The 21214-nt window shown below is 48.0% G+C and overlaps 2 protein-coding genes across 3 annotated transcripts; one reads left to right on the forward strand and one right to left on the reverse strand.

Annotated features, from left to right (window-relative positions):
• Positions 1-412: 412 nt before the first annotated feature.
• polr3a (polymerase (RNA) III (DNA directed) polypeptide A) lies at positions 413-14926 on the forward strand. 2 transcript variants are annotated; one of them, XM_086017008.1, is made up of 32 exons: positions 413-658; positions 1395-1530; positions 1616-1753; positions 1976-2147; positions 2229-2383; positions 2522-2761; positions 3244-3406; positions 3780-3916; positions 4007-4110; positions 4179-4320; positions 4797-4937; positions 5031-5100; positions 5329-5456; positions 6008-6146; positions 6803-6967; positions 7049-7221; positions 7400-7511; positions 8123-8241; positions 8322-8459; positions 8901-9071; positions 9925-10038; positions 10378-10413; positions 10793-10879; positions 10988-11070; positions 11150-11320; positions 11438-11531; positions 11633-11725; positions 12085-12249; positions 12664-12828; positions 12948-13079; positions 13361-13493; positions 14049-14926. In XM_086017008.1, exons 1-32 carry the CDS (start codon positions 615-617, stop codon positions 14195-14197), a joined length of 4209 nt encoding a protein of 1402 aa, XP_085873134.1. In that variant the 5' UTR covers positions 413-614; the 3' UTR covers positions 14198-14926. The 2 variants fall into 2 exon arrangements, with proteins under 2 accessions (XP_085873134.1, XP_085873135.1); XM_086017009.1 differs by lacking the exon at positions 10378-10413 and having other exon boundaries at positions 414-658.
• qrfprb (pyroglutamylated RFamide peptide receptor b) lies at positions 14775-20630 on the reverse strand. The gene is made up of 6 exons (XM_086017010.1): positions 20124-20630; positions 18051-18209; positions 17614-17675; positions 17292-17527; positions 16215-16312; positions 14775-16137 (listed from the first exon to the last, which is right to left on the reverse strand). Exons 1-6 carry the CDS (start codon positions 20512-20514, stop codon positions 15695-15697), a joined length of 1389 nt encoding a protein of 462 aa, XP_085873136.1. The 5' UTR covers positions 20515-20630; the 3' UTR covers positions 14775-15694.
• Between the last annotated feature and the right edge of the window lie 584 nt (positions 20631-21214).

A 21214-nucleotide genomic window follows, 5' to 3' on the forward strand; every position in this document is an offset into this window, starting at 1 on the left:
GTGACATCCACGTAATGACGTAATCACCGAAGCTTCACCTGACCATTGAATAACTGCACACATATAAACATTAGAGTGGTATTTGTTGTACATTTCAAAATGCATTCAGCTGGGCGGACTATAGTGCGCAACTGTGTATACAACAGTTGTATGTCAAAAATGCGATTACAATATGACAAACTCGAGACCAATAAAGTTATTAAAAAAATGTTTGTGCTGCGTTTATGACACATGGTAAATATGAATCGCCACTGTAGTATACTATTTACACTATTTGCAAGTGTGGACAGGGACATGTTCTGTGTTTATTTTGTATGTCTTTCAATGTCAAACACTAACAGTGTAGCACGGGTAAGATGACAGAGGAGGAACATATTTGACGTATTTCATCCTCCCAATTTGTGGAAAACAGCAGGCCGTTTGTGGGAATCCCAGTGGAGTGTGAACACACCACCAACGTGCAGTAGTAGCAGCGTGTTTGTTTGCTTGGCTAGCTCGTAAACCACGGCAAGTGTCAGTGAAGCCATCTCATCTAATCTTTCTGGCCGCAATGAGAACACAATAAAGCAATAAGCATTTCTCTACATTCGCGTGGGAAGCGAAGCGCTGGCAAAATGGTGAAGGATCAGTTCCGAGAGACGGACGTGGCTAAGAAAATGTGAGTAGCTAGCTAGCGTTCGTTAGCTCGCCGGCTAAAGCTAATGCCCATGACAGTTGACAATCTTTTGGGGGTTGTTTTGTTTTTTGTCTTGTTTGTGTTTGCTGCCGTGCCATTCGACCTCATAAAAGTGGACACTGGACAGCAATTCTACCAAAGGGTTTAACATTTAACATTGAAGTAGCGACTGCGCACCTACAGACTTGATCAATAGTAGATTACCACTATCACTTTATTCTCGCTTTCTCTTTTTTTATTCCAATGACATGTACTTAGGTATGCGTGTACTTGTAGCTTGAAATATTATTTGATTTACGTCAGCATTGTCAGGCAGATAAAAGTCAATGGAGGTCGAGATTTTAAATGAGAAATATTGCTAAACACAGAAACAGACAACAAATAATGATGAACGTAAAAGAATTAGAAGAAAAAATGTTAAAAAGTAATGGTCTAGTTTGCAACGGAAATATGAGCCATTGGGGAACCTGGCCATTAACAGGTGCAGAAAATGTGTTTGCCGACTGACTAATTCACATCAAATTTGGCTGAAGCGTAGAAAAGTTTATAATAAAGTTGTGCTTAAGGATTTTAAAAGTGGTCATACTCAAAAGTTTTTGAGGGGCGTTGTGCTTGATGTTTTTCGTTGCACAAAAAGTTCTGGTTTGTGAAATAAACTGCTGCATTTCTAACAACCTACTCAATACCATGCTGTTTTTTGGTTTTCTTCTTCCTGCAGAAGCCACATTTGCTTTGGCATGAAATCAGCTGATCAAATGCGTCAGCAGGCCCACATTCAGGTGGTCAGCAAGAACCTGTACAGCCAGGACACAAAACACTCGCCGCTGCCTTACGGCGTGTTGGATCACCGCATGGTGTGTAAAATGCTTATTGAAACACCAAATTGGAACCACGACATCAGTCGCGTGTTAATATAATTTCATATTTCTTGTCACACAGGGGACCAGCGAGAAAGACCGTCCGTGTTTAACGTGTGGGAAGAATCTGGCTGATTGTTTGGGACACTATGGCTACCTGGATCTGGAGCTGCCCTGTTTTCACGTCGGCTACTTCAAAGCCATCATTGGAATCTTACAGGCTAGTGCAGAGAAATAAGCAAGAAATAGTCAAATGCATGGGAAATGTTATCTAAAGAACTAATATGATGAGGACATTATACAGCTTTGGATGAAGCTTGAATACAAAATAGTATCCAAGTAAGAAAAAAAATGAAAATTGCAAATTATTATAAGAGATTGATGAAGAAAAAAAAAAGCAACATTGTTCATGTACTGAGGAGACGTGTTACTTTTCCTGCAGATGGTTTGCAAGACGTGCTCAAGCATCATGCTGAGCAAAGAGGACAAGCTGCAGTTCATGGACATGTTGAAAAGACCCAACTTGGCCTACCTGCAGAAGCGAGGGCTGAAGAAGAAGATCTCCGATAAATGCCGCAAAAGAAGCGTTTGTCTCAATTGTTCGGCGTTCAATGGTGACGCATCTCGCAAAGAATTGCTCTGTCAACACTTGTAGTTGTGGCGCTCTTACCCGTACGTCTTGGCCCGCTCCTCAGGCACGGTGAAGAAGTGCGGCCTGCTGAAGATCATCCACGAGAAGTACAAAACCACCAAGAAGGTGGTGGAGCCTTTCGTGTCCGAGTTCCTGCAGTCCTTCGACACGGCCATCGAGCACAACAAACTCATGGAGCCTCTTTTGGCGCGAGCGCAGGTCCACGCGTTCTTCCCTCACACCGACACGTGTATCAACTTGTTCTTTCCATATTGAATTGGCAAGCGAAAATCCATCAACTCCAAAGTGACTGAACAATTGATAGGAAGTACGTCGGTGTTGGCGTCTCCTCTGCAGGAAAATCTCAACCCTCTGGTGGTGCTGAACATCTTCAAGCGCATCCCGCAAGAGGACGTGCCGCTGCTGCTGATGAACCCCGAGGCGGGCAAACCGGCCGACCTCATCCTCACCCGCCTGCTGGTGCCGCCGCTCTGCATTCGGCCCTCCGTGGTCAGCGACCTCAAGTCGGGCACCAACGAGGACGACCTCACCATGAAACTCACTGAGATCATCTTCCTCAACGACGTCATCAAGAAGGTCGGAAGCCCCTCTCTCTCGCTTTTGTTAATTTTTTTCACCGTTATGCATCACATGGGGGTGGGTCACTATGACCATATATAAAGACTGTGCAATTAATCGATTTTGCTATATGGTCATGGTGAGAAAAAAAGAAATTTGGCGGCATACCTGTGCAAAAAAAAGGAGAAAACACAGAAGTTTACTGTACGTTTGCTAACCGATAGTGGCCGCATGTTGAGACGTGTGCTGCCGCCATCTAGTGGCGAAGTGTCTTAAGCTCACTTGTAAATCAAGTTGCTGCTGTACTTCAAAAACTTCCCATAAACGTCCAACATTCGACTTCCAATAAAAACGTGTGATGTGGTCATGTTTTTTTTTGTGTTTTTTTTAACACAAAGGCTTACATTTAATTGAAAGGCCCGTCAAAAAGTTGTGCTTTTTGAGTGTCTTCGCACCGAGACGTCTCAGTGGACTTGACCTCTTGACCTCTTGTCCTCCAGCATCGCATGACAGGCGCCAAGACGCAGATGATCATGGAGGACTGGGACTTCCTGCAGCTGCAGTGTGCGCTCTACATCAACAGCGAGCTGTCCGGCATCCCGCTCAACATGGCGCCCAAGAAGTGGACCAGAGGCTTTGTGCAGAGACTCAAGGGCAAGCAAGGTAAGCGGCGCACGTCTTATGAACTCGTAACCAGCGGCATTTGATTTCTAACGATGTGGTTTGCGTTTGTAGCTTCGGAGCGTTTGACTTCAATGAAATTGAAACGTTAAGCGGGCTTCAATTAGTGGCTGTATAATGACGATTTGATGTCATTTTACTGAAGACTTTGAGGAACATGAATTTGACTACGCAGCTCTCAGTGAGCCGTATGTCGCCCGTGCGACATTCACAAAACGACTCCAACACACATTTTGGTGTACGTGTATTTTGGTGCGTTACATTTGCTCCACGGACAGAAATGAAAGGAAAAGCTCGAAGAAGCGCGAGCGACGTTCTGCTGAATGTTATTCATTCAAGTGCCGCGACGACGCAGGTCGTTTCCGAGGCAACCTGTCGGGCAAGAGAGTGGACTTTTCCGGCAGGACCGTCATTTCCCCGGACCCCAACCTGAGGATCGACGAAGTGGCCGTGCCCGTGCACGTGGCCAAAATCCTGACCTATCCGGAGAGGGTAAGCGCCGCGCCCCCTGCAGATGCATTTCACTCACTTCAATCTTGTCTGTTGACCGTATGATCGTGTGACCACGTATGACCGTGAAAGGTCAACAAAGCCAACCTGGAGCTCATGAGGAAACTTGTCCGCAACGGCCCGGACGTTCACCCCGGGGCCAACTTCATCCAGAATCGCCGCAACCAAATGAAAAGGTGACGCCGGAAGTCAGCGCTCGTCGGGCAAATGGATTTCCTCCGCCGTAACCTTTGCTCCCCGGCAGGTTCTTGAAATACGGCAACCGGGAGAAGATAGCGCAGGAGCTGCGCTTCGGCGACGTGGTGGAGAGGCACATGATCGACGGCGACGTGGTCCTCTTCAACCGGCAGCCCTCGCTGCACAAGCTCAGCATCATGGCGCACATTGTGAGTTTGGCTCGTCCAGCCGATCGATTCCCGTTGGCCTCACTCCACTTGGGCCTGAACACAAAAATAGCAAATAGTCAGCAAGTAACAGAGGAGAGGTTCCCCAAAGACATCTGTGACCCAAGTGAATTTTTGTCAACGTCAAACAGCAAATATGCCGGTGGTCCACTCTATGCCACTGACGTTGATTAATATCATTTGAAAAATGTGTTTTGAGGCCTCCCGTCTAATACGCATTTCGCCCTTATGCATTCGGGTAAATGATGGCCATTCATTGTGGAAATACGCTACGGCTAACGCGACAGTGGTCGATCCATTTCGACTCTTGTATGTAAAAATGTGACTCTCGAAAAATGTCCATACAGTCAAGTTGTATGTTAGTGGTTGTGGAAGAGATGATTCGTCCAACGTTTAGTTTTAGGAGGATCAACCTGACGCTTTAGTGGCTCATCCTCACAGTTTTTCCAATCGTGCAGGCCCGAGTGAAGCCTCACAGGACTTTCCGCTTCAACGAATGCGTGTGCACGCCGTACAATGCGGATTTTGATGGCGACGAAATGAACCTTCACCTGCCTCAGACCGAGGAGGCCAAAGCCGAGGCTCTCGTCCTCATGGGGGTACGTGCGAGTGCGAGTGCTAGCCGAATTCTTTGCCGCCGTTGTCTTCAAGTGGTTCATTTCAACGCTCACTTTGTTTTTTTTACCCGCCAGACAAAAGCTAATCTTGTCACACCAAGAAACGGCGAGCCGCTGATTGCTGCTATTCAGGACTTCCTGACAGGTAATGTGGTGAATGGGTGTGGTTCTTCAACCCTTCCATCCTGTCACTGCTAGTGGTTTCTATTTCTATTTCTATTTCTATTTCTATTTCATCATTTGACATGGTGAATTCTTATGAGGATATTCTCTTTGAAACTTGACCCGCGTGTCAAATGAGCAGCGCTAATATCATGTGATTGTTTTATTCAATTTCTTTGACCTTGTTAAGTAGCATGTTTGTACCTCCTAGCGGGCTATCTGCTGACACTGAAGGACACCTTCTTTGACCGATCCAAAGCATGTCAGATCGTGGCATCCATCCTCGTCGGCAAGGATGAAAAAGTCAAGATCGCGCTTCCTCGCCCGTCTATAATGAAGGTATGCTGTATTCTCCAAAGCGGCCTTTACCTCTGCCAATTTTCCTTCTTACCCCATCTTTTTTATGTGAGATTCCAGACACGTGCGAGGGAATTTTGGGTGTTTTTAACGTCCTTTATAGTGTGCGGTGTTCCTGAAATGGCCAACACGACACGCTACACTTGAGCAAATTGAGTTTTTCCCCTCCCAGTTTTTTATACTGAATTGCCGCAGGACACAAAGTAGAAGAAAATGAAGAAGCTAGGCTTGGGCTGGGTTAGCTGCCAATTAAATTGTGGCCGCAACTTCTTTTTCCTCTCATTGTTATTTTGGGGGAAAAAAAACGTATCAGTGAGCTTCATCATTTAGCGGGCATTTCTTATTTGGATTGTTGGTCCCGAACATTTTGCGAGCAGATTGGCAAGGACAAATGGCTCTTGAGATTGGAGGACGATCGCTCGGTGAATCTTTGAGACATCAGACCGCTGGGGGCAAAAGCTGTCTTTTTTGTTGTTGTTCTTGGCTTTCTTGTCGCTACCCCAATTAATTTTCCGCGTCATGGTGTCCTCCAGCCCATGGCTCTGTGGACAGGCAAGCAGATATTCAGCCTCATCCTGAAGCCCAGCAAAGATTGTCCCGTCAAGGCCAACCTGCGGACCAAGGGCAAGCAGTACTGCGGCAAAGGCGAAGACCTGTGCCACAACGACTCGTGTAAGCACCCAAAAATGTACCGACACGCTTTCGTGGTACGGTCTCTGCCTCGCGCTATTTGAGCTCTCCCGTGAATAGCGAAAATCTGCGAGTTATTAACGTTCACACGAAAACCTTGGAATTGGAATTGCCTATAGATGCCACAAGATGGCGGCAGTGCACATTTGACTGGACTCAAATCAACCGCAGCTGCATCAAAGGGGAGTAAGTACATAAGCTGAAACTAGAAAGAAAATATCGAATCCTTTGTCCGGGAAAACATGTTGAGTGAAGTTGTTAGTAGATGAGAGAGGAAGATGTTTGAAGTCTCCGCTGAGCAGTGCGAGGGTGCCGTAATGCTAAAATTGTCATCTGATGATCTGCCGTCACTCGCGTTGGCCGCAGTGACTGAATGTAAGCAAACAACTGCAGTTTTCCACCAGCTTTTATTTTGTCCATTGGCAAGTAACTTCTGGCCCTCACGATCAATGGAAGTTGAAATATCCAGTTGCATTTTGTCCTCCCTCTGTTGCATTCATTCCAAGACCAACCCTCCTCCCTCTCCATATGTCGCTCACCAGCCGGCATGGCATGATGGACTTAACGGCTGCGAAAGAGCAGCTTTTCCTCTTCGGATCCGAGCCTTTTCTATTTGCGGTTCTGCCAATGATTTGCAGTCGTGGTGATCCACAACAGCGAGCTGATGTGCGGCAGCATGGACAAGAGCACCCTGGGCTCGGGCTCCAAGAATAACATCTTCTACATCCTGCTGAGGGACTGGGGACAGCTGGAGGCGGCAAACGCCATGTCCCGCCTGGCCCGACTGGCCCCCGTCTATCTGTGTACGTCATCGCCTCCTTCCCTGGGCTTACACGGCGTTGCCTTGCCTGATATTAAGGATGTTTTTGTTTGATGCCGTCCAGCCAACCGAGGCTTTTCCATCGGCATCGGGGACGTGACGCCCGGCCAGGGCCTGCTGAAGGCCAAGCAGGACCTGCTGGATGACGGCTACGGAAAATGCGACGAGTACATCGAAGCCCTGAAGACGGGCAAGCTGCAGCAGCAGCCCGGCTGCACGGCCGAGGAGACTTTGGAGGTACGCCACTTGCCGGGAGGCACGACGCGGCGCAACATCCAAAGTTGGACCAGTTTGTCTTTATTTACTTGCACCATTGGAATAGCGTCGTTCTTTTTGTTGCCTGCAGATGACAAAGCAAAAGCGCGTTGTGACTGACTGATTGATTGATTGATTGATTGTTTTTTTTTGTGGGCAGGCGCTTATCCTGAGGGAGCTGTCGGTCATCAGAGACCGCGCAGGCAGCGCCTGCCTCAGGGAGCTGGACAAGAGCAACAGTCCTCTCATCATGGCTCTTTGCGGCTCCAAAGGCAAGTGGCGTGCACCTTTTCGTCCCATAAAAGAGCAAAACACTACGGACAAGTGAGTGCACATAAAAACAATTTTAAAACATTGACAATTTGAAAAATAGATCAGACATTTGTGTATGGGAGGGGGTTATACGTAGTCTAGTTTGGGCAAAAAAAACGAAATGCAATGCCTTCGAGTATTCAAGTAATGTCGATTGCAGAGGTGAAGACAAAATATTGCCCAGCCTGGTTCACAGAGTGTTTGTGATGTCACTTATTCAGGAATTTTTGGGGGGCGAAGAGCTGTTAGGAATTGTTTTTGCTTTGCGTTGTTAGTCCACGTTTGACTCGGGAGTGAACTGCAAGCACCCTGCCACAAACTCACAACATCCGGCCTCTGTCAGTTCACACGGTTACCTCGCAATGAAAGTGACGTTGTTTTTTTTTGCTTGCATTTTCGGTTGTTGTTGTTTTGGTGCCGCTGTGCAATGAGCAAATGAATCTCCTAAGTCAAGGTACCTGCGTATGTACTTGACTGCGCTAAACGAAGGAAGTACCTCGTCTTCCTTTTGACTTGCGTATGCATACGCGCGCCGTTTTTCCCCAACCCTCCTTCTTTATTGTGTCCACAGGATCTTTTATTAACATCTCTCAGATGATTGCCTGCGTGGGCCAGCAGGCCATAAGTGGATCTCGAGTACCTGATGGTTTTGAAAATCGCTCCCTGCCTCACTTTGAAAAGCACTCCAAAGTAGGAGACAAATTATAAACCCCCCTTGGTGTTTGTCCTTTTTTTTCCCGCTTGTTCTCAAAGCTTTTTCATTTCGGCAGTTGCCCGCTGCGAAGGGCTTTGTGGCCGACAGCTTCTACTCCGGCCTGACTCCCACTGAGTTCTTCTTCCACACAATGGCCGGCCGCGAGGGCCTGGTCGACACAGCTGTGAAAACCGCAGAGACGGGCTACATGCAGGTAAGCTCCCGGGCCTGATTAATTACGATCACCATCTGAGAAGGGCTTCGATGGTTGACAAGGTCGGTTGAGGGACTTTCGTTTTAGGAAGCATTTGGTAAACAAACAAGTGGGTGAGCGGACGGCCCGGTCCGCTTGCATCCATAATTAAAAGTCAGTGAGACAGATGATCGGAGTGGAGTGTGTTGCGGATTTTGATGGCCCTTGTTGGCGTAGAATTGGAAATGGAGGCTGTGACAGCAGGATGGTATCAAGTACTGAACTCTGTGGGACACCTTGGGACAGGAGGAGCAGTTTTTGATGTGGTGAACTGTCGTCTGTTGTTACCTTAATCAGGAGGGGGAAACACCAGAGAAGCAGGATTTAAATTCGCCTTCACACCCCCTGTGTCCTCCCCAAAAACAAACAAAAAAAAAAAGCCTTGTCTTTTCTTTTGGACAGCGGCGTTTGGTGAAGTCCCTGGAGGATCTGTGCTCCCAGTACGACCTGACGGTGCGAAGCTCCACCGGCGACATCATCCAGTTCATCTACGGCGGCGACGGCCTGGACCCCGCCGACATGGAGGGCAAGGATGAACCGTTGGAGTTCAAGAGGGTCCTGGACAACATCCGGGTAAAAAAAAAAAACTCTTCTGGTGTCTGAGCTGACCTGTGGCCGCTCATACAACAGAATAATAACTTTGCAGGTGCAAATTACACCCGGACTAGTTACACTACAGTACATTAGTTGCATCATCAAATAGAGTGGAAAGAAGTGTTTTTTTGTTTTTTTTTTAATGCAACTTGCTTTCACCGAATCTTCCCTTTATGACTATTTGCCTTTTCTCCGTCTTCATCGACAGCTTTGTGCCCCAGAAAAGATTTCAACACCGTCTGGCTGGCATTTAAAGCCTTTGACTTGCTTGCTGCTTCAGTTTAGTTTTTTAGGAAAAAAAATTTGACTGCATGCTCATGGCGCTCAAGTGTTTGGATAGTTTCAAGCTTTAGAAGAAGAAGAAGAGAAGAATCGTCTTCATTTGACACGTGCACATGCATCCCTGAAATGTGCATTTGAGCCATAGCAGTAGTGGACACAGCAAACAAACACACACTGTTAGTGCCACACACTGGGGAGCGGTTTTGGGGTGTATGGGGGGCCTTGCTGAAGGACACCCCAGCAGTGTCTTCACCATGGATGGTCCCCACAGCGGCAGGTGACGATATGTGGCCGTGTCTCATTCCAGTCTGTGCTGGGCGTGTAAAGCAACGAACGCATTCAAACTGTCGAGTGTGCTAATGAACTTTGTGACACGCGACAAACAAAAGACTGCGACATGCAATGGCTTCCCTCCACCGAATAGACGGCAGTCTGCAAGTCGTCCTTCGCTGCCTTTTTTTTTTTTTTTTTTTCCCCCCATAAGTGGGCATAATAACGGTCATGACGGAAGTTGTTGGCTCCCCTCACGTTGCCTCTTGTGCGCCCGCAGGCGGTCCACACGTGTCCAAACGAGCCCACCCTCAGCCAGGGCGAGTTGGTTCTCGCCTCGGACGCCATCATGAAGAAAACCGACTTTGTGTGCTGCAGAGACAGCTTCTTGGAGGTACGCGCGCCGAGGCCAAGATCTGGGATAGTCTTGATAAACAATTGTCAGGATGTGCTAGCCTGTGGCTGCGGGGAAATCAAAAACAGCAAATGTACTTCTATTGCTTCACCTAGACGACAGCGCTGTGTCACGGTCTTCGCAGCACTTGACTTTTCCCGCATTTGATGCCTCTGCTCTCTTCCAATATGGATTGCATTGTTTTTTGCCTATTGAATCTCTAAAGTATTCCACGTCCAATAAAGAAAGTCCAAAGAAAAACATCCGGTGAACACTTGAGACGCTCTGTGCTGACGTCATCCTTCCATTGACCGTGTGTGCTAATTCCTTTTTGTGTAGGCGCTAACTGAGACAGGCTCAGAGAAGTACCTGGAGGTATTGTGGCTGAGCATGCCGCGACGGGAATGGAGTGCCATTGCTCTCATTCTTTTCCAATCACCACGCTGGCCTCATTTGCTCAAGCAGTCATTCTCCAAATCACTGCCGTCGCTCACTTCAGTTGTTTTCAACTTCCATTTGGTTTTCAACTGTGTGCTTCTCAACCTGGATTGAGCTGCAATTGAATTGTCGTGTGCTGTTCAACAGTAGCGCAAATGTTGCTCCCCGGCGACAAACAAAGCTGATCCCTGAAACGCATGGCTTGCCCAGCTGGCTGCTTGTGTGGCATCTTCACGACAGCATGCCGCGAGCATCGCTTTGCGCGCCACGCCACGCCACGCCTCGCCTCTCACGTCTGCTTTTTGGCCATCTGCAGGAAATTAAGAAATTCATCAAGGGCTTCTCCGAGAGGATCAAGAAGACCAGGGACAAGTACGGCATCAACGACAACGGCACCAGCGAGGTAGATGCCGCGTATGCCGGCCGAGATCGCACTGCGCTCCAGTCTTCTTATCTTTTAATTGTCATTATTGTTATTTATTTATTTATTCATTTTGGAACTTCCTTGCAGCCCAAAGTCCTCTATCAGCTGGACCGCATCACCCCCACGCAGCTGAAGAAGTTTCTGGAAACCTGCAGGGACAAATACATGAGGTGGGAAGGCCGCAGGGTCCGGCATTTGTGCGGATTGGAAGGCGTTGCTGCAGCGGTTGCGCCGTCCGCCGTCCCGCAGGGCGCAGATGGAGCCGGGCTCGGCCGTGGGCGCCCTGTGCGCCCAGAGCATCGGAGAGCCCGGCACGCAGATGACCCTCAAGACCTTCCACTTTGCCGGCGTGGCCTCCATGAACATCACTCTGGGCGTGCCTCGCATCAAGGAGATCATCAACGCCTCCAAGAACATCAGGTCGGATCGTGAGAGCGCAAAAGAATTGTCGTCCCGCTAAATGGCGCTCGCGTCTAAAATGCGTGATGATGGTGATGTTGCTTACTTGGGGGGGTGCTTTCGATGCTCCCCACTCAGCACCCCGATCATCACTGCGCATTTGGACGTGGAGGACGACGCCGACTTTGCCCGGCTGGTGAAGGGGAGGATCGAGAAAACGCTCCTGGGCGAGGTATCCCAAAGCTGACGCTCATCCCGGAGCGAAGCCACGAAATTGAAGGTAGACACTCGTGCGCAAACGCAACCAAATGGCACTTTTTTTTCCCTTTGCAGATTTCTGAATACATCGAAGAGGTTTTTCTACCAGATGACTGTTTCATCTTGGTCAAATTGTCCCTGGAGCGAATAAGGTTGCTCCGGCTGGAGGTACGACAAATACCGCCCCGTGTCCCCCCCTTGACACTATGATGTCGCAAGTCCTTCCGGGTGGCAGAAGGCCAAGAGCGGCTGTAATTGACTTTTGAAGTCCACTCGCAAATGGAGACGGTGGAAGCTCAGACATCGTAAATGAATTGACCTTGTCCAGCATCCACGCCACCCAGCCTCCTCAATGAATATTTTTTTTTTGTCAGTGAAATAGAAAAAAGACGGAAGCCTTTTCGGGAATATCCGTTTTTTTTTTTTTCTTGTTAGCCGCTCACTTGTCTGCCACCTGGACGACAGCTATGAAAAAGCCTGGTCTTGCTGCACGCTTACGAGCGCGGCGCTCTGGCGGGCCTTTGTAGGTGAACGCCGAGACCGTGCGTTACTCCATCTGCATGTCGAAGCTGCGCGTGAAGCCGGGAGACATCGCCGTGCACGGCGAGGCGGTGGTGTGCGTGTCGCCGCGGGAGAACAACAAAAGCTCCATGTACTACGTCATGCAGTCGCTGAAGGCCGAGCTGCCCAAGGTGAGAACGCGCAAGGAAAGCGCACGTCACCAAGCTGAAGGGGAAAGCGCCGCAAAAGTCACAGCATTTGGTTTCTTTATTTTTTGTAGATCCTCGCTAGCACGCTGCCCTGCAATTGACTGGTGACTAGTTGAGGCTGTATAATATGGAGTGCATTTTTTTATTTTGATCCTTCTTTAATTGAGCTTTTGCTTTGTAGAAACATGTATATTTCCATTCGTTTACACACACACGGTCGTGCGCATACGTTTACATACCCCTGCCCTAGCGCATCTTCTGAGCACGACCGTTCACGAACGTAGGCAACTACCCGCCGCCGCTACTGTGCGTCCGTCACAAATCGTCAGCAAAAGCCGCGTAGAACGGCGGGCGTGCAATGCGCTACCCGCCCGGTCTTGTTTCCTGGCCTCCAAGGTGGTGGTCCAAGGCATACCCGAGGTGGCCCGCGCCGTCATCCACATCGACGAGCAGAGCGGCAAGAACAAGTACAAGTTGCTGGTGGAGGGCGACAACTTACGGGCTGTCATGGCAACGCACGGCGTGAATGGAAGCAGGACCACGTCCAACAACACCTACGAGGTGCGAATGAAAGGAAGGCGACACCTTGCGCCTCTTTTGCTTTATGCCAGACTTGCGCGGATGACTGCGGCCCTTCACCGTTGAGCCCGATGTCATGACGGAGCTTTGATTCCACACAGGTGGAGAAGACGCTGGGCATCGAGGCGGCCAGGTCCACAATCGTCAACGAGATTCAGTACACCATGGTCAACCACGGGATGAGCATCGACCGGCGCCACGTCATGCTTCTGGCCGACCTCATGTCCTACAAGGTGCCGGCTGCTGTCGCCGTCCGCGGCTTAGGGCTGAGCCGCTCAGCCATAAAATGCCCTCGCTTGCGCCAACTCATTTACGCTCACAATTTGGAACGAGTTCACATTTTTCACCATCAAGACAGTGAGCAAAATAAAAAAAACGGCACGTCCATAGGGTGTTGCAAGCAAATGCTTTCCGCAAAATGAAAATCTATCCAAAATTAGATTTTAAAGCCCTGTTGTGTTGCATTAGCATACTAATCGACTCTCCCCCCCCCCCCCCCCCCCCCCAAAAATAGGGCGAGATACTTGGAATCACCAGGTTCGGCTTGGCCAAAATGAAGGAGAGCGTCCTCATGCTGGCGTCCTTCGAGAAAACGGCCGACCACCTCTTTGACGCCGCCTACTTTGGCCAGAAGGACTCGGTCTGCGGTAGGTCCACGCTCCATCTATTCCTTTTCAGCCCTCCGTGGTGAACTAATGCACGGGGGAGACTTTCAGCTTTGATCGCCAATGCAGCTGCTTCCCTGCTATTTATTGATCATTGAAAAGCAGCGGGATGAATCCTCAAGTCTTTCATCCAACCCGACCCGAACGTGATTGATCAAGCGTTCCCACCTTCCAAAGTGACAAAATGGAAAAGGAAAATGCTCATGAAGTGTAAACAGTTGCAGGGATGAAAACCATGTGTTCCAAGACGTCCGGTTGTAATTGGCCGCAAAAGATTTGTGACTAAAATATGAATAAGTGAGAGTTGGGTTCATGATTGTTCATTTGTCCCATTACTTTTGGTCGCTGAAAAAGTAGGAGGCGCATTTGCAATTCCTACACCGACCGCTCACCTGATGCCGACGCAAAGACCCTCAAATGAAAGCTGAGACTTTGCGGTTGAAGCACGTTATTAATTTCCTTTCAAATCCCTTTTGGTGGCGTTTAATGGTGAAATGCAATTGCTCGTCAATCACCAGTACGTCTTCCCCTTTGCAGGCGTGTCCGAGTGCATCATCATGGGCATTCCGATGAACATCGGCACGGGCCTTTTTAAACTGCTGCACAAGGCGGACAGGGCCCCCTGCCCGGCAAAAAGGCCTCTGCTGTTTGACAATGCCGACTTTCACATACCTCTGGTCACGTAACGGCCGGGCAAGGAAGGAAGGAAGCAAGGAAGACCGAGCGACCAAACGACCTCTGATGCCCATTTGTAAGTGCCTGCTCATGTCACATCATTTCTTACGAGGTGCTCGGACATTTGAGAGAGATGACATCATGTCGCTTTATCGTTTTGGTTTTTCCCCTCAATGCTTGGACACTAGAAAAAAAGCCTTTTGGCTTCTGTTTGTAATGTTCATTGGAACTTGCACAGTTGAATGGCCACAACAACCAAACAAGTGCCTAAAGAAGGGCCCCCCCCACCCCCGCCCGCAGGGTCGATGCCAACATCCAATGGGAATCGCCATTGACGTGCTAGCAATGAGCATCGATGGTTGCATTTTAGAGCAACGGATGAATGGCATTTCCATTCTTTTTGTTTGGGAAAGAGGAGTGTTTTGAGTTCCGAGCGCAGGGACGGAATGAAATGGTGCTCATATTTCAAGGCACCGCTGTGGTTCTCCTTGATTGTTTCGATTTATTCTCTAGCTGTTTCCTTGTACTTGAATGAGTGATGAGCATCGTGAAATGGAATCGGTTCTCTCAACGTTATTGTCCACGGGGAAGTTTGTGTTCAAAAGAAACAAAGAAATTCATTCAACTTTGGAGGTTCCACTGCACACTAAAACCTCGAATGATTGTCTTCATCTTTTTTATTTAGATTTCCAAAAGCCCATTTGTGTCATGTAAATAAATAAAGCACTGTCAGAAACACACTGGACACGCGCTTTTGGCTTCCTTACCGGCCCTTCATTCCACCAGAACCTTGACGTTGAGTCGCAGCTGCAGTTAGCCACGCCTCCATCTGCTTGCAAATACAACCAACGCAAAGTTGGTCCTCGGCGCATGTGAGCTGTAATATCGTTGGCTCACTTGAGTTCATTTCAGCTTTAGTTGATGCCTGTGATTGATTGTAAAAATGGCCATGAAAACGATACTTAGAGAATGCGTTTGGAATGAGAAGAGACTCGTTTTGCTCTGGCAACATTTTCAACGACAAAAAAACACCCCGACGGAGAACAGATCAGCTCAGTTCAGTCGGAACCAAAATGCGCAACTTTTTCCAATACCCACACGCGATAAGATCGACATACACAGTGCGTGTGTGTGTACATAAATAGATAACACCGTACCCTAAAAAATGCTTTACAAAAGACGTTCAATACCAACATCGTAAAATACATGATCAAAAGAATAGGTCAGTAATAGAATTTGAAAAAATGCAACGATAGAAGACAAGTGACACAATTAGAGAACGTCGAATGATTAAAGTGAGCTCGGAGAGATTTAAAAGCAGATAGTGTCGAGCAATAATGCGATACGAACACACACTCATAAGGAACAACAAGGTCACATTTGGACGGGAAATTGACTGCAACACCAAGCGAACAAAACAAGCGAACAAAACATGCAAACAGCTGCGGCCGTCGTTCGTCAGGCCTAGGCCTCTTTTCAATTCATTCTTTCAAACAATTGCAAAAATGTCACTTGTATTCGCCGCGGTCATTTGCAATGACAGGTTGAAAAGACCCCGTCCAAATGTCACCAACGGCCGGCTCCTCATTTCCCCGAGAGTCGGAGTTTGCGGCGAGTTCCGTTTGAACGGTGGAGAGCTTTTCGCCCACTCGTCCCAGGGAGCCGGCGCGCGCCGCCGCCGCCCGCCGCTCGGAGCCGCCGCCCGAGTCCAACTCCAGGAAGGCCTCCCCGCTCGGCGCTTTGATGAAGTGCACGGGCGGCGCCCGCACCTCCGCCCGCTGGCCGGGCCGCCGCATGCACTGCGAGAGCGCCGACACGCAGCTCTTCTTGAACTTGTCGTTCATGAAGGCGTACACCACGGGGTTGTTGAAGCTGTTGAAGAAGCCGATGGCCTGCACGACGGCCATGGTCATGTTGAGCGTCACCTCGTCGGATTTGTTCTCCAAGTCGTCTAGAGGAAGCCGCGGGACAAAGTCGTGATCGACCCTCGCGGGGACACGGACGGCGGACGCTCACGCTGCGACTTACAGTATTCGAAGAGCATGTGGACTGTGTGGAAAGGCGCCCAGCACACGGTGAAGAGCAGCACAATAATGATCATCATCTTGACAGCTCTCTTCTTTTTCCTGCGGCGGACAAACTCAAAAGTTGGCCCTTTGATCGGGGCTTTTGCACACACTATTCTGATAAATGACGACAAATCAACTTGGTCCAAAGTTGTCCGAAAAAATTCTTTCAGACGTGTTGGAAACCCTCCTAACAAAACGATACATTTTCCCGAAGTTACTCGCGCCCTTTAATATCCCTGATTTGGATCTTCGAGTTTTGTGCTTTGGAGTTGAACATCCTTTCTTTCACTAGATCCAAATGGATTCTAGAATTGTCTTTTTGGATAAACCCCCCAAAAAAGAACAAATCTTTTGGGTGGCGTCATGAGCGACCCAAAGCTTCCGGTTCCCTTAGTATCCCTGATTTGGATCATCAAGTTGGAAAACGAAGAAAAAAACATTTTAGTGGAGGTCTGGAGCTACTCCAGAGCTAACAGCCGATTTCCATCGTCTTCAATTTCACAGACCAAAACGATACACTTGAAAGCCTTTGAATGAGGTCACAAACTATCCCAAGCAACTCTCGTGATTTGCAACACTTTGCAACAGAGCCAGATGGATGGCTTTCCCGTTGTAACGATACAAATGAAGACAAAGTCTTGGGGTGGACGGCTTGAGCTACCCAAAGCGATCCGGTGGCTTAGTTGACCTGCGTTAAAGGCTCAAGTTCAGTGCTCGGGACTTGAAAATCCCTGCTTCTACATCAGAGCGGATTCTTCCGTCGTCAACTCAATGCGGCCAGAGGGAGACGAACGAAGGAAAACCTCTTTTGTCACGAGCTACCTAACGCTATCGGCTCCCTTGATTAACATCTCTGATTTCCTTTTGAGACATTTCTTTGAAGGTTGGAAATCGGGTCTTTTTCCCGAAACCTCCTTCTGTCTTTGCGCGTCGCCTCCAAAAGGACCTCGTCCTTTCTCGGAGACGGACGGGTCACTCGAATCCAGAGCTTTTTATTTTTTCTTTGGAGATGACACCAAGGCCGCGTCATTCCTACCTGTCCATCTTGACGAGCTCCCGTTGATTCATGGCGTTGAGGACGGACGAGTCGCCCACCCTCTTGCGTATCCACAGCTCAAAGGCGATGCGGGTGTAGAGGAAGAGCATGGCGGCCAGCGGGAGCAGGAACAGGGCCACCATGATGAAGGTGGTGTACGCCTGCCGGTCGCTCAGCGAGCGCCACATCTCCTGGCAGCACACGTGGTGGTGGTCGTACACAAAGTCGTACTTGACCTGAGCCGGCCGGGGAAGGCACAGATGAGGCTTTTGCGACCGCAGGCCGACGGAGGAGCCTTTTTGCGTTCGGGCGCGTGACTCACTTTGAGCTGCTGCACAAACAACATGGGCGAGCCCACGATCAGCGAGGCCGTCCACACCAGCCCTGCGACAAGCATTCGCACCGTCACCGAAGACCATTTTGCGTCAAATCGCATCGAAGCCAAGTGCACATTTCTTATTGATTGTACACAACGTAGCCACGCGGCGGTGGAGGATTGGAAATGATCACGATATTTTTGTTTTTCCATATCGTCATTATTATCACCATTTTTCAATCTCATATTTAAACGGCTACTTTTAAAGCATCTGTTCTTGAAACTAAACAAACTAGAGAATACCTCAAAGTACAAGATGAGCATATTAAAAAAAATATATATATATATATACTTAACATTAGAACAGGGGAACGTCTCGGCTTTCAATAAAATACCGTCCGAGACGGAAAGAGCAACTTTTTGAAATCGGCAACGGTGAATACCCAGCATCTTGTACGCTCTCTTGGACGTGGACTGTCGCCTCATTCGAAGCGGGAAAACGATGCCCAGGTATCTCTCGATGGCGATGCACGTCATGGTGAGGATGCCCGTCACCACCGCCGTGGTCTGCACAAAGGGAACCGTCTTGCAGACCAGCACGCCTGCAAAAAAAAAAAAAAAAAAAAAAAAAAAGCCGTCGCGGCGTCGCGCCTCACATCACTCGAGCCACGTCTGTCGGCGGTTCACGTCACTTCGCGCCTTGGAAATTGCTCGGCTCCTTAGTGAGCGCTAATGGGCCCCATGCAACGCCGCCGCTGCTCTATTTTTAGTCCTGTGCGGGCCAGGCGGTACGTGAGGGAAAATGTCGCTGATCTGATCATATGGCAGCGCCTGTGATGTCAGTGCGGTTGACATTTGCGTTGGACTGCCAGGACATGACTGTATTGTGGATTTTGAACGATAGCCGGCAATTTGAAATCAAGAGCTTTTGGCCGCTTGCGAGACATTTGCACAGGAAACCGGGATGGCGTCAAAAAGTTGCTAAGTGACAAAAGGACAAGTTTAATTACATTTATGAATAGTCAACCCAAACTTTTTTTTTTATGTTGAATATTTTCTACGCAGGCCCACTATTTAAAAACAAGGCATTCTGATTAATATTGTGTTTGCGGAAAATGACATTACAGTCGCACAGGGCTCAGATAACGACCAATCATGACTCGGCTTCAGAAAACAGCTGAGCCGAGAAGTCATTTTCAGTGGACAGAAGTGACAAAATGGCCGCCCCCTCGGATGGCTAAAAACCGGTGCATTTTGCTGCTCAACTCATATTTCATATTAATCATATTGCCTTGTTTCAACTAGTGAGCCTGCATAGAACATATTCTTGAAAAAAAATGTTTGGGTTGACTTCCGCTTTAAATTCAGTCAGGACTTTTTGTTGCCGTTTTAATTTGAACCACTTTCAATGTATGCCTCTGGGACTTCAAGTGGGGAATTGTTTGAAATGTGAGTTAATACATTTTATTTTGTTGTAAAATACGGGCTTTTCAATGTAAAACTAAAATAACTCACTTAATTGAACAATGTTCACGGAAAAGCGCATAACTGCAAATTTACTTTAAAAAAAATATATATGTATGATTTTACATTTATGATTCTTTTACATATAAAAAAAAACGAAACACAAACGACTTTGTATTTGTATAGTTTTATATGCTTTATAGGTTAAGTGAATACTTGATGTTTTTGTTTATTTTTCAACATATTTTTCATTGCAAGTAAAATCGACAAAATACATCATTTGAAACCACTTTTCACAAAAATCCTGCATCTGATAACTTGAGGATTTTGGAGATAAGTGCTTTCAATGTAAAAGTAATGACGTAAGACAGTGAAATAACTATACTCCAAAAAAGGTGTGTCGAATTTACTCAATTTGAGCTTGATAACTGGCTGCATACAATAGAATCATCTGGATTTAGATCGATTTTTTGGAAGTAGATATACAAAAACATTCGGGATCCAGATGATTTTATTTTTTGTGCAACCACTTGAAATAAAAATGAGTAAATTCAACACACTATTGTTTATTTTCCACAGTAACAACTATGAGCATCTTTTAATGAAAAGCATTGGAAAAATAAATACACAATTTCATATTCAGGATTAATAATCATTTTCAAAGTAAAATATTGAAATATTTCTTGAGACTATAAAACACTTTAGAATGAAAAAAAAATCCCAAATTGAATCATTGATGATTAGAGCGACATCATTTGTTTCGCGTGTACGGTAGGTTTACATTTTTGAAAGATTTTTTTCTAAAGTTGACTGAAGATTAGTTTTTTTTTTTTTTTTTTTTTGTTTCTCCATTCATTTGGATTTTTTTTTTTCATGGAAAATTTTGCAGATACATGCTTGATATCGTAAAAGTCGACTAGGTGCGCAAGTAAGCCCGAAGAAAAGTCACCTGAAGCACTTTTGAAAGAGAGTCGTGGCACTTTTATTGTTGTTCTCCCAACATTTGCGGACGTGCAGCCGAACGAACGGCATCGAATGAAGGCTCGACTGACCTCCGACCCACTGCGAGGTGATGTTCTGCAGCAGCGTGAAGGGCACGCAGAAGAAGGTGATGAGCAGGTCGCTGACGGCCAGCGAGCAGATGAACACGTCGGTGGCGGTGCGCGCGGCGCGCTTCTTGAGCACCACCGACAGCACCAGGCAGTTGCCGCTCAGCGCCAGCGCGAAGATGAGCGCGTAGATCACCACGAACGCCGTCTTGGCGCCGCGCGGCAGCTCCGCCACGTACACCAGCGGCGGGATCTTGTACGTGCTGATGAACTCCTGCCGGCTCAGGTTGTAGTAGCGCAGCGTCTCGCGCAGCACCTCCGGCGTGATCCTGCCCGCCGCCGCCGCCGACGACGACGGCGACGGCGGCCAGGGCTCCGCGGACGGAGCCGACATCGTCGCCTCCTCCTCACCACGCGTCGGCGCTTGGCTGCCCGCCTTCGCCGAGCCCCGCTGGAGGGGGCGACGGAGGAGGAGGAAGAGGAGGGCGCTTGCGCCGCTCCTTCTAACCCCCCCCCCGCCCCCCATTCACGCTTCAGCAGAAATACTGATACGAAATGTTGGAGTATTGAATCAAATCAAGGCTTTTAAGCGAAATGCACAAACTCTTTAAAAAAAAAAAAAAGAACAAATATGACCAGATTTGTTTCCCCCCAGAGGCGGCAATTAAGTACAAGTACTGATACTAAACGAGTCTGGTACCGAATCAACTCTTTCACAAGTGAAAAGTACAAGTCTTAAAATTGACTCAAGTACAAAAACGATCACAATTCTTTTTCAGAGCTGGCTACGGCAAAAGTACTTGTTCTGCGTACTTGAGTACAAGTGGTAAAAGCGGATTCTGATTCAACTCCTGTGCTTAATTGAATTGATTCCAGGATCCTTATTTTTCCAAATTGAAAGCAGGCCAAGTGTAGGGTGTGAAACAAGTGAGAAACTCACCCATGCACCACCATTTTGTGACTTTAGTGGCAACTTGTAGGACAGGCCACCGACTTGACCTCAAGTAAGTGCAGCCTCTGCGAGGCCAAATGGCCCTGATCACGTGCAGCCCACTTCTGCCTTGTTCCCCCTCCTCCTCCTCCTCCTCCTCCTC

Source organism: Filicampus tigris, chromosome 19 (genome assembly GCF_054856515.1).
Source record: "Filicampus tigris isolate MCC_2025a chromosome 19, RoL_Ftig_1.0, whole genome shotgun sequence".
In the NCBI taxonomy this organism is placed as follows: Eukaryota; Metazoa; Chordata; class Actinopteri; order Syngnathiformes; family Syngnathidae; genus Filicampus; species Filicampus tigris.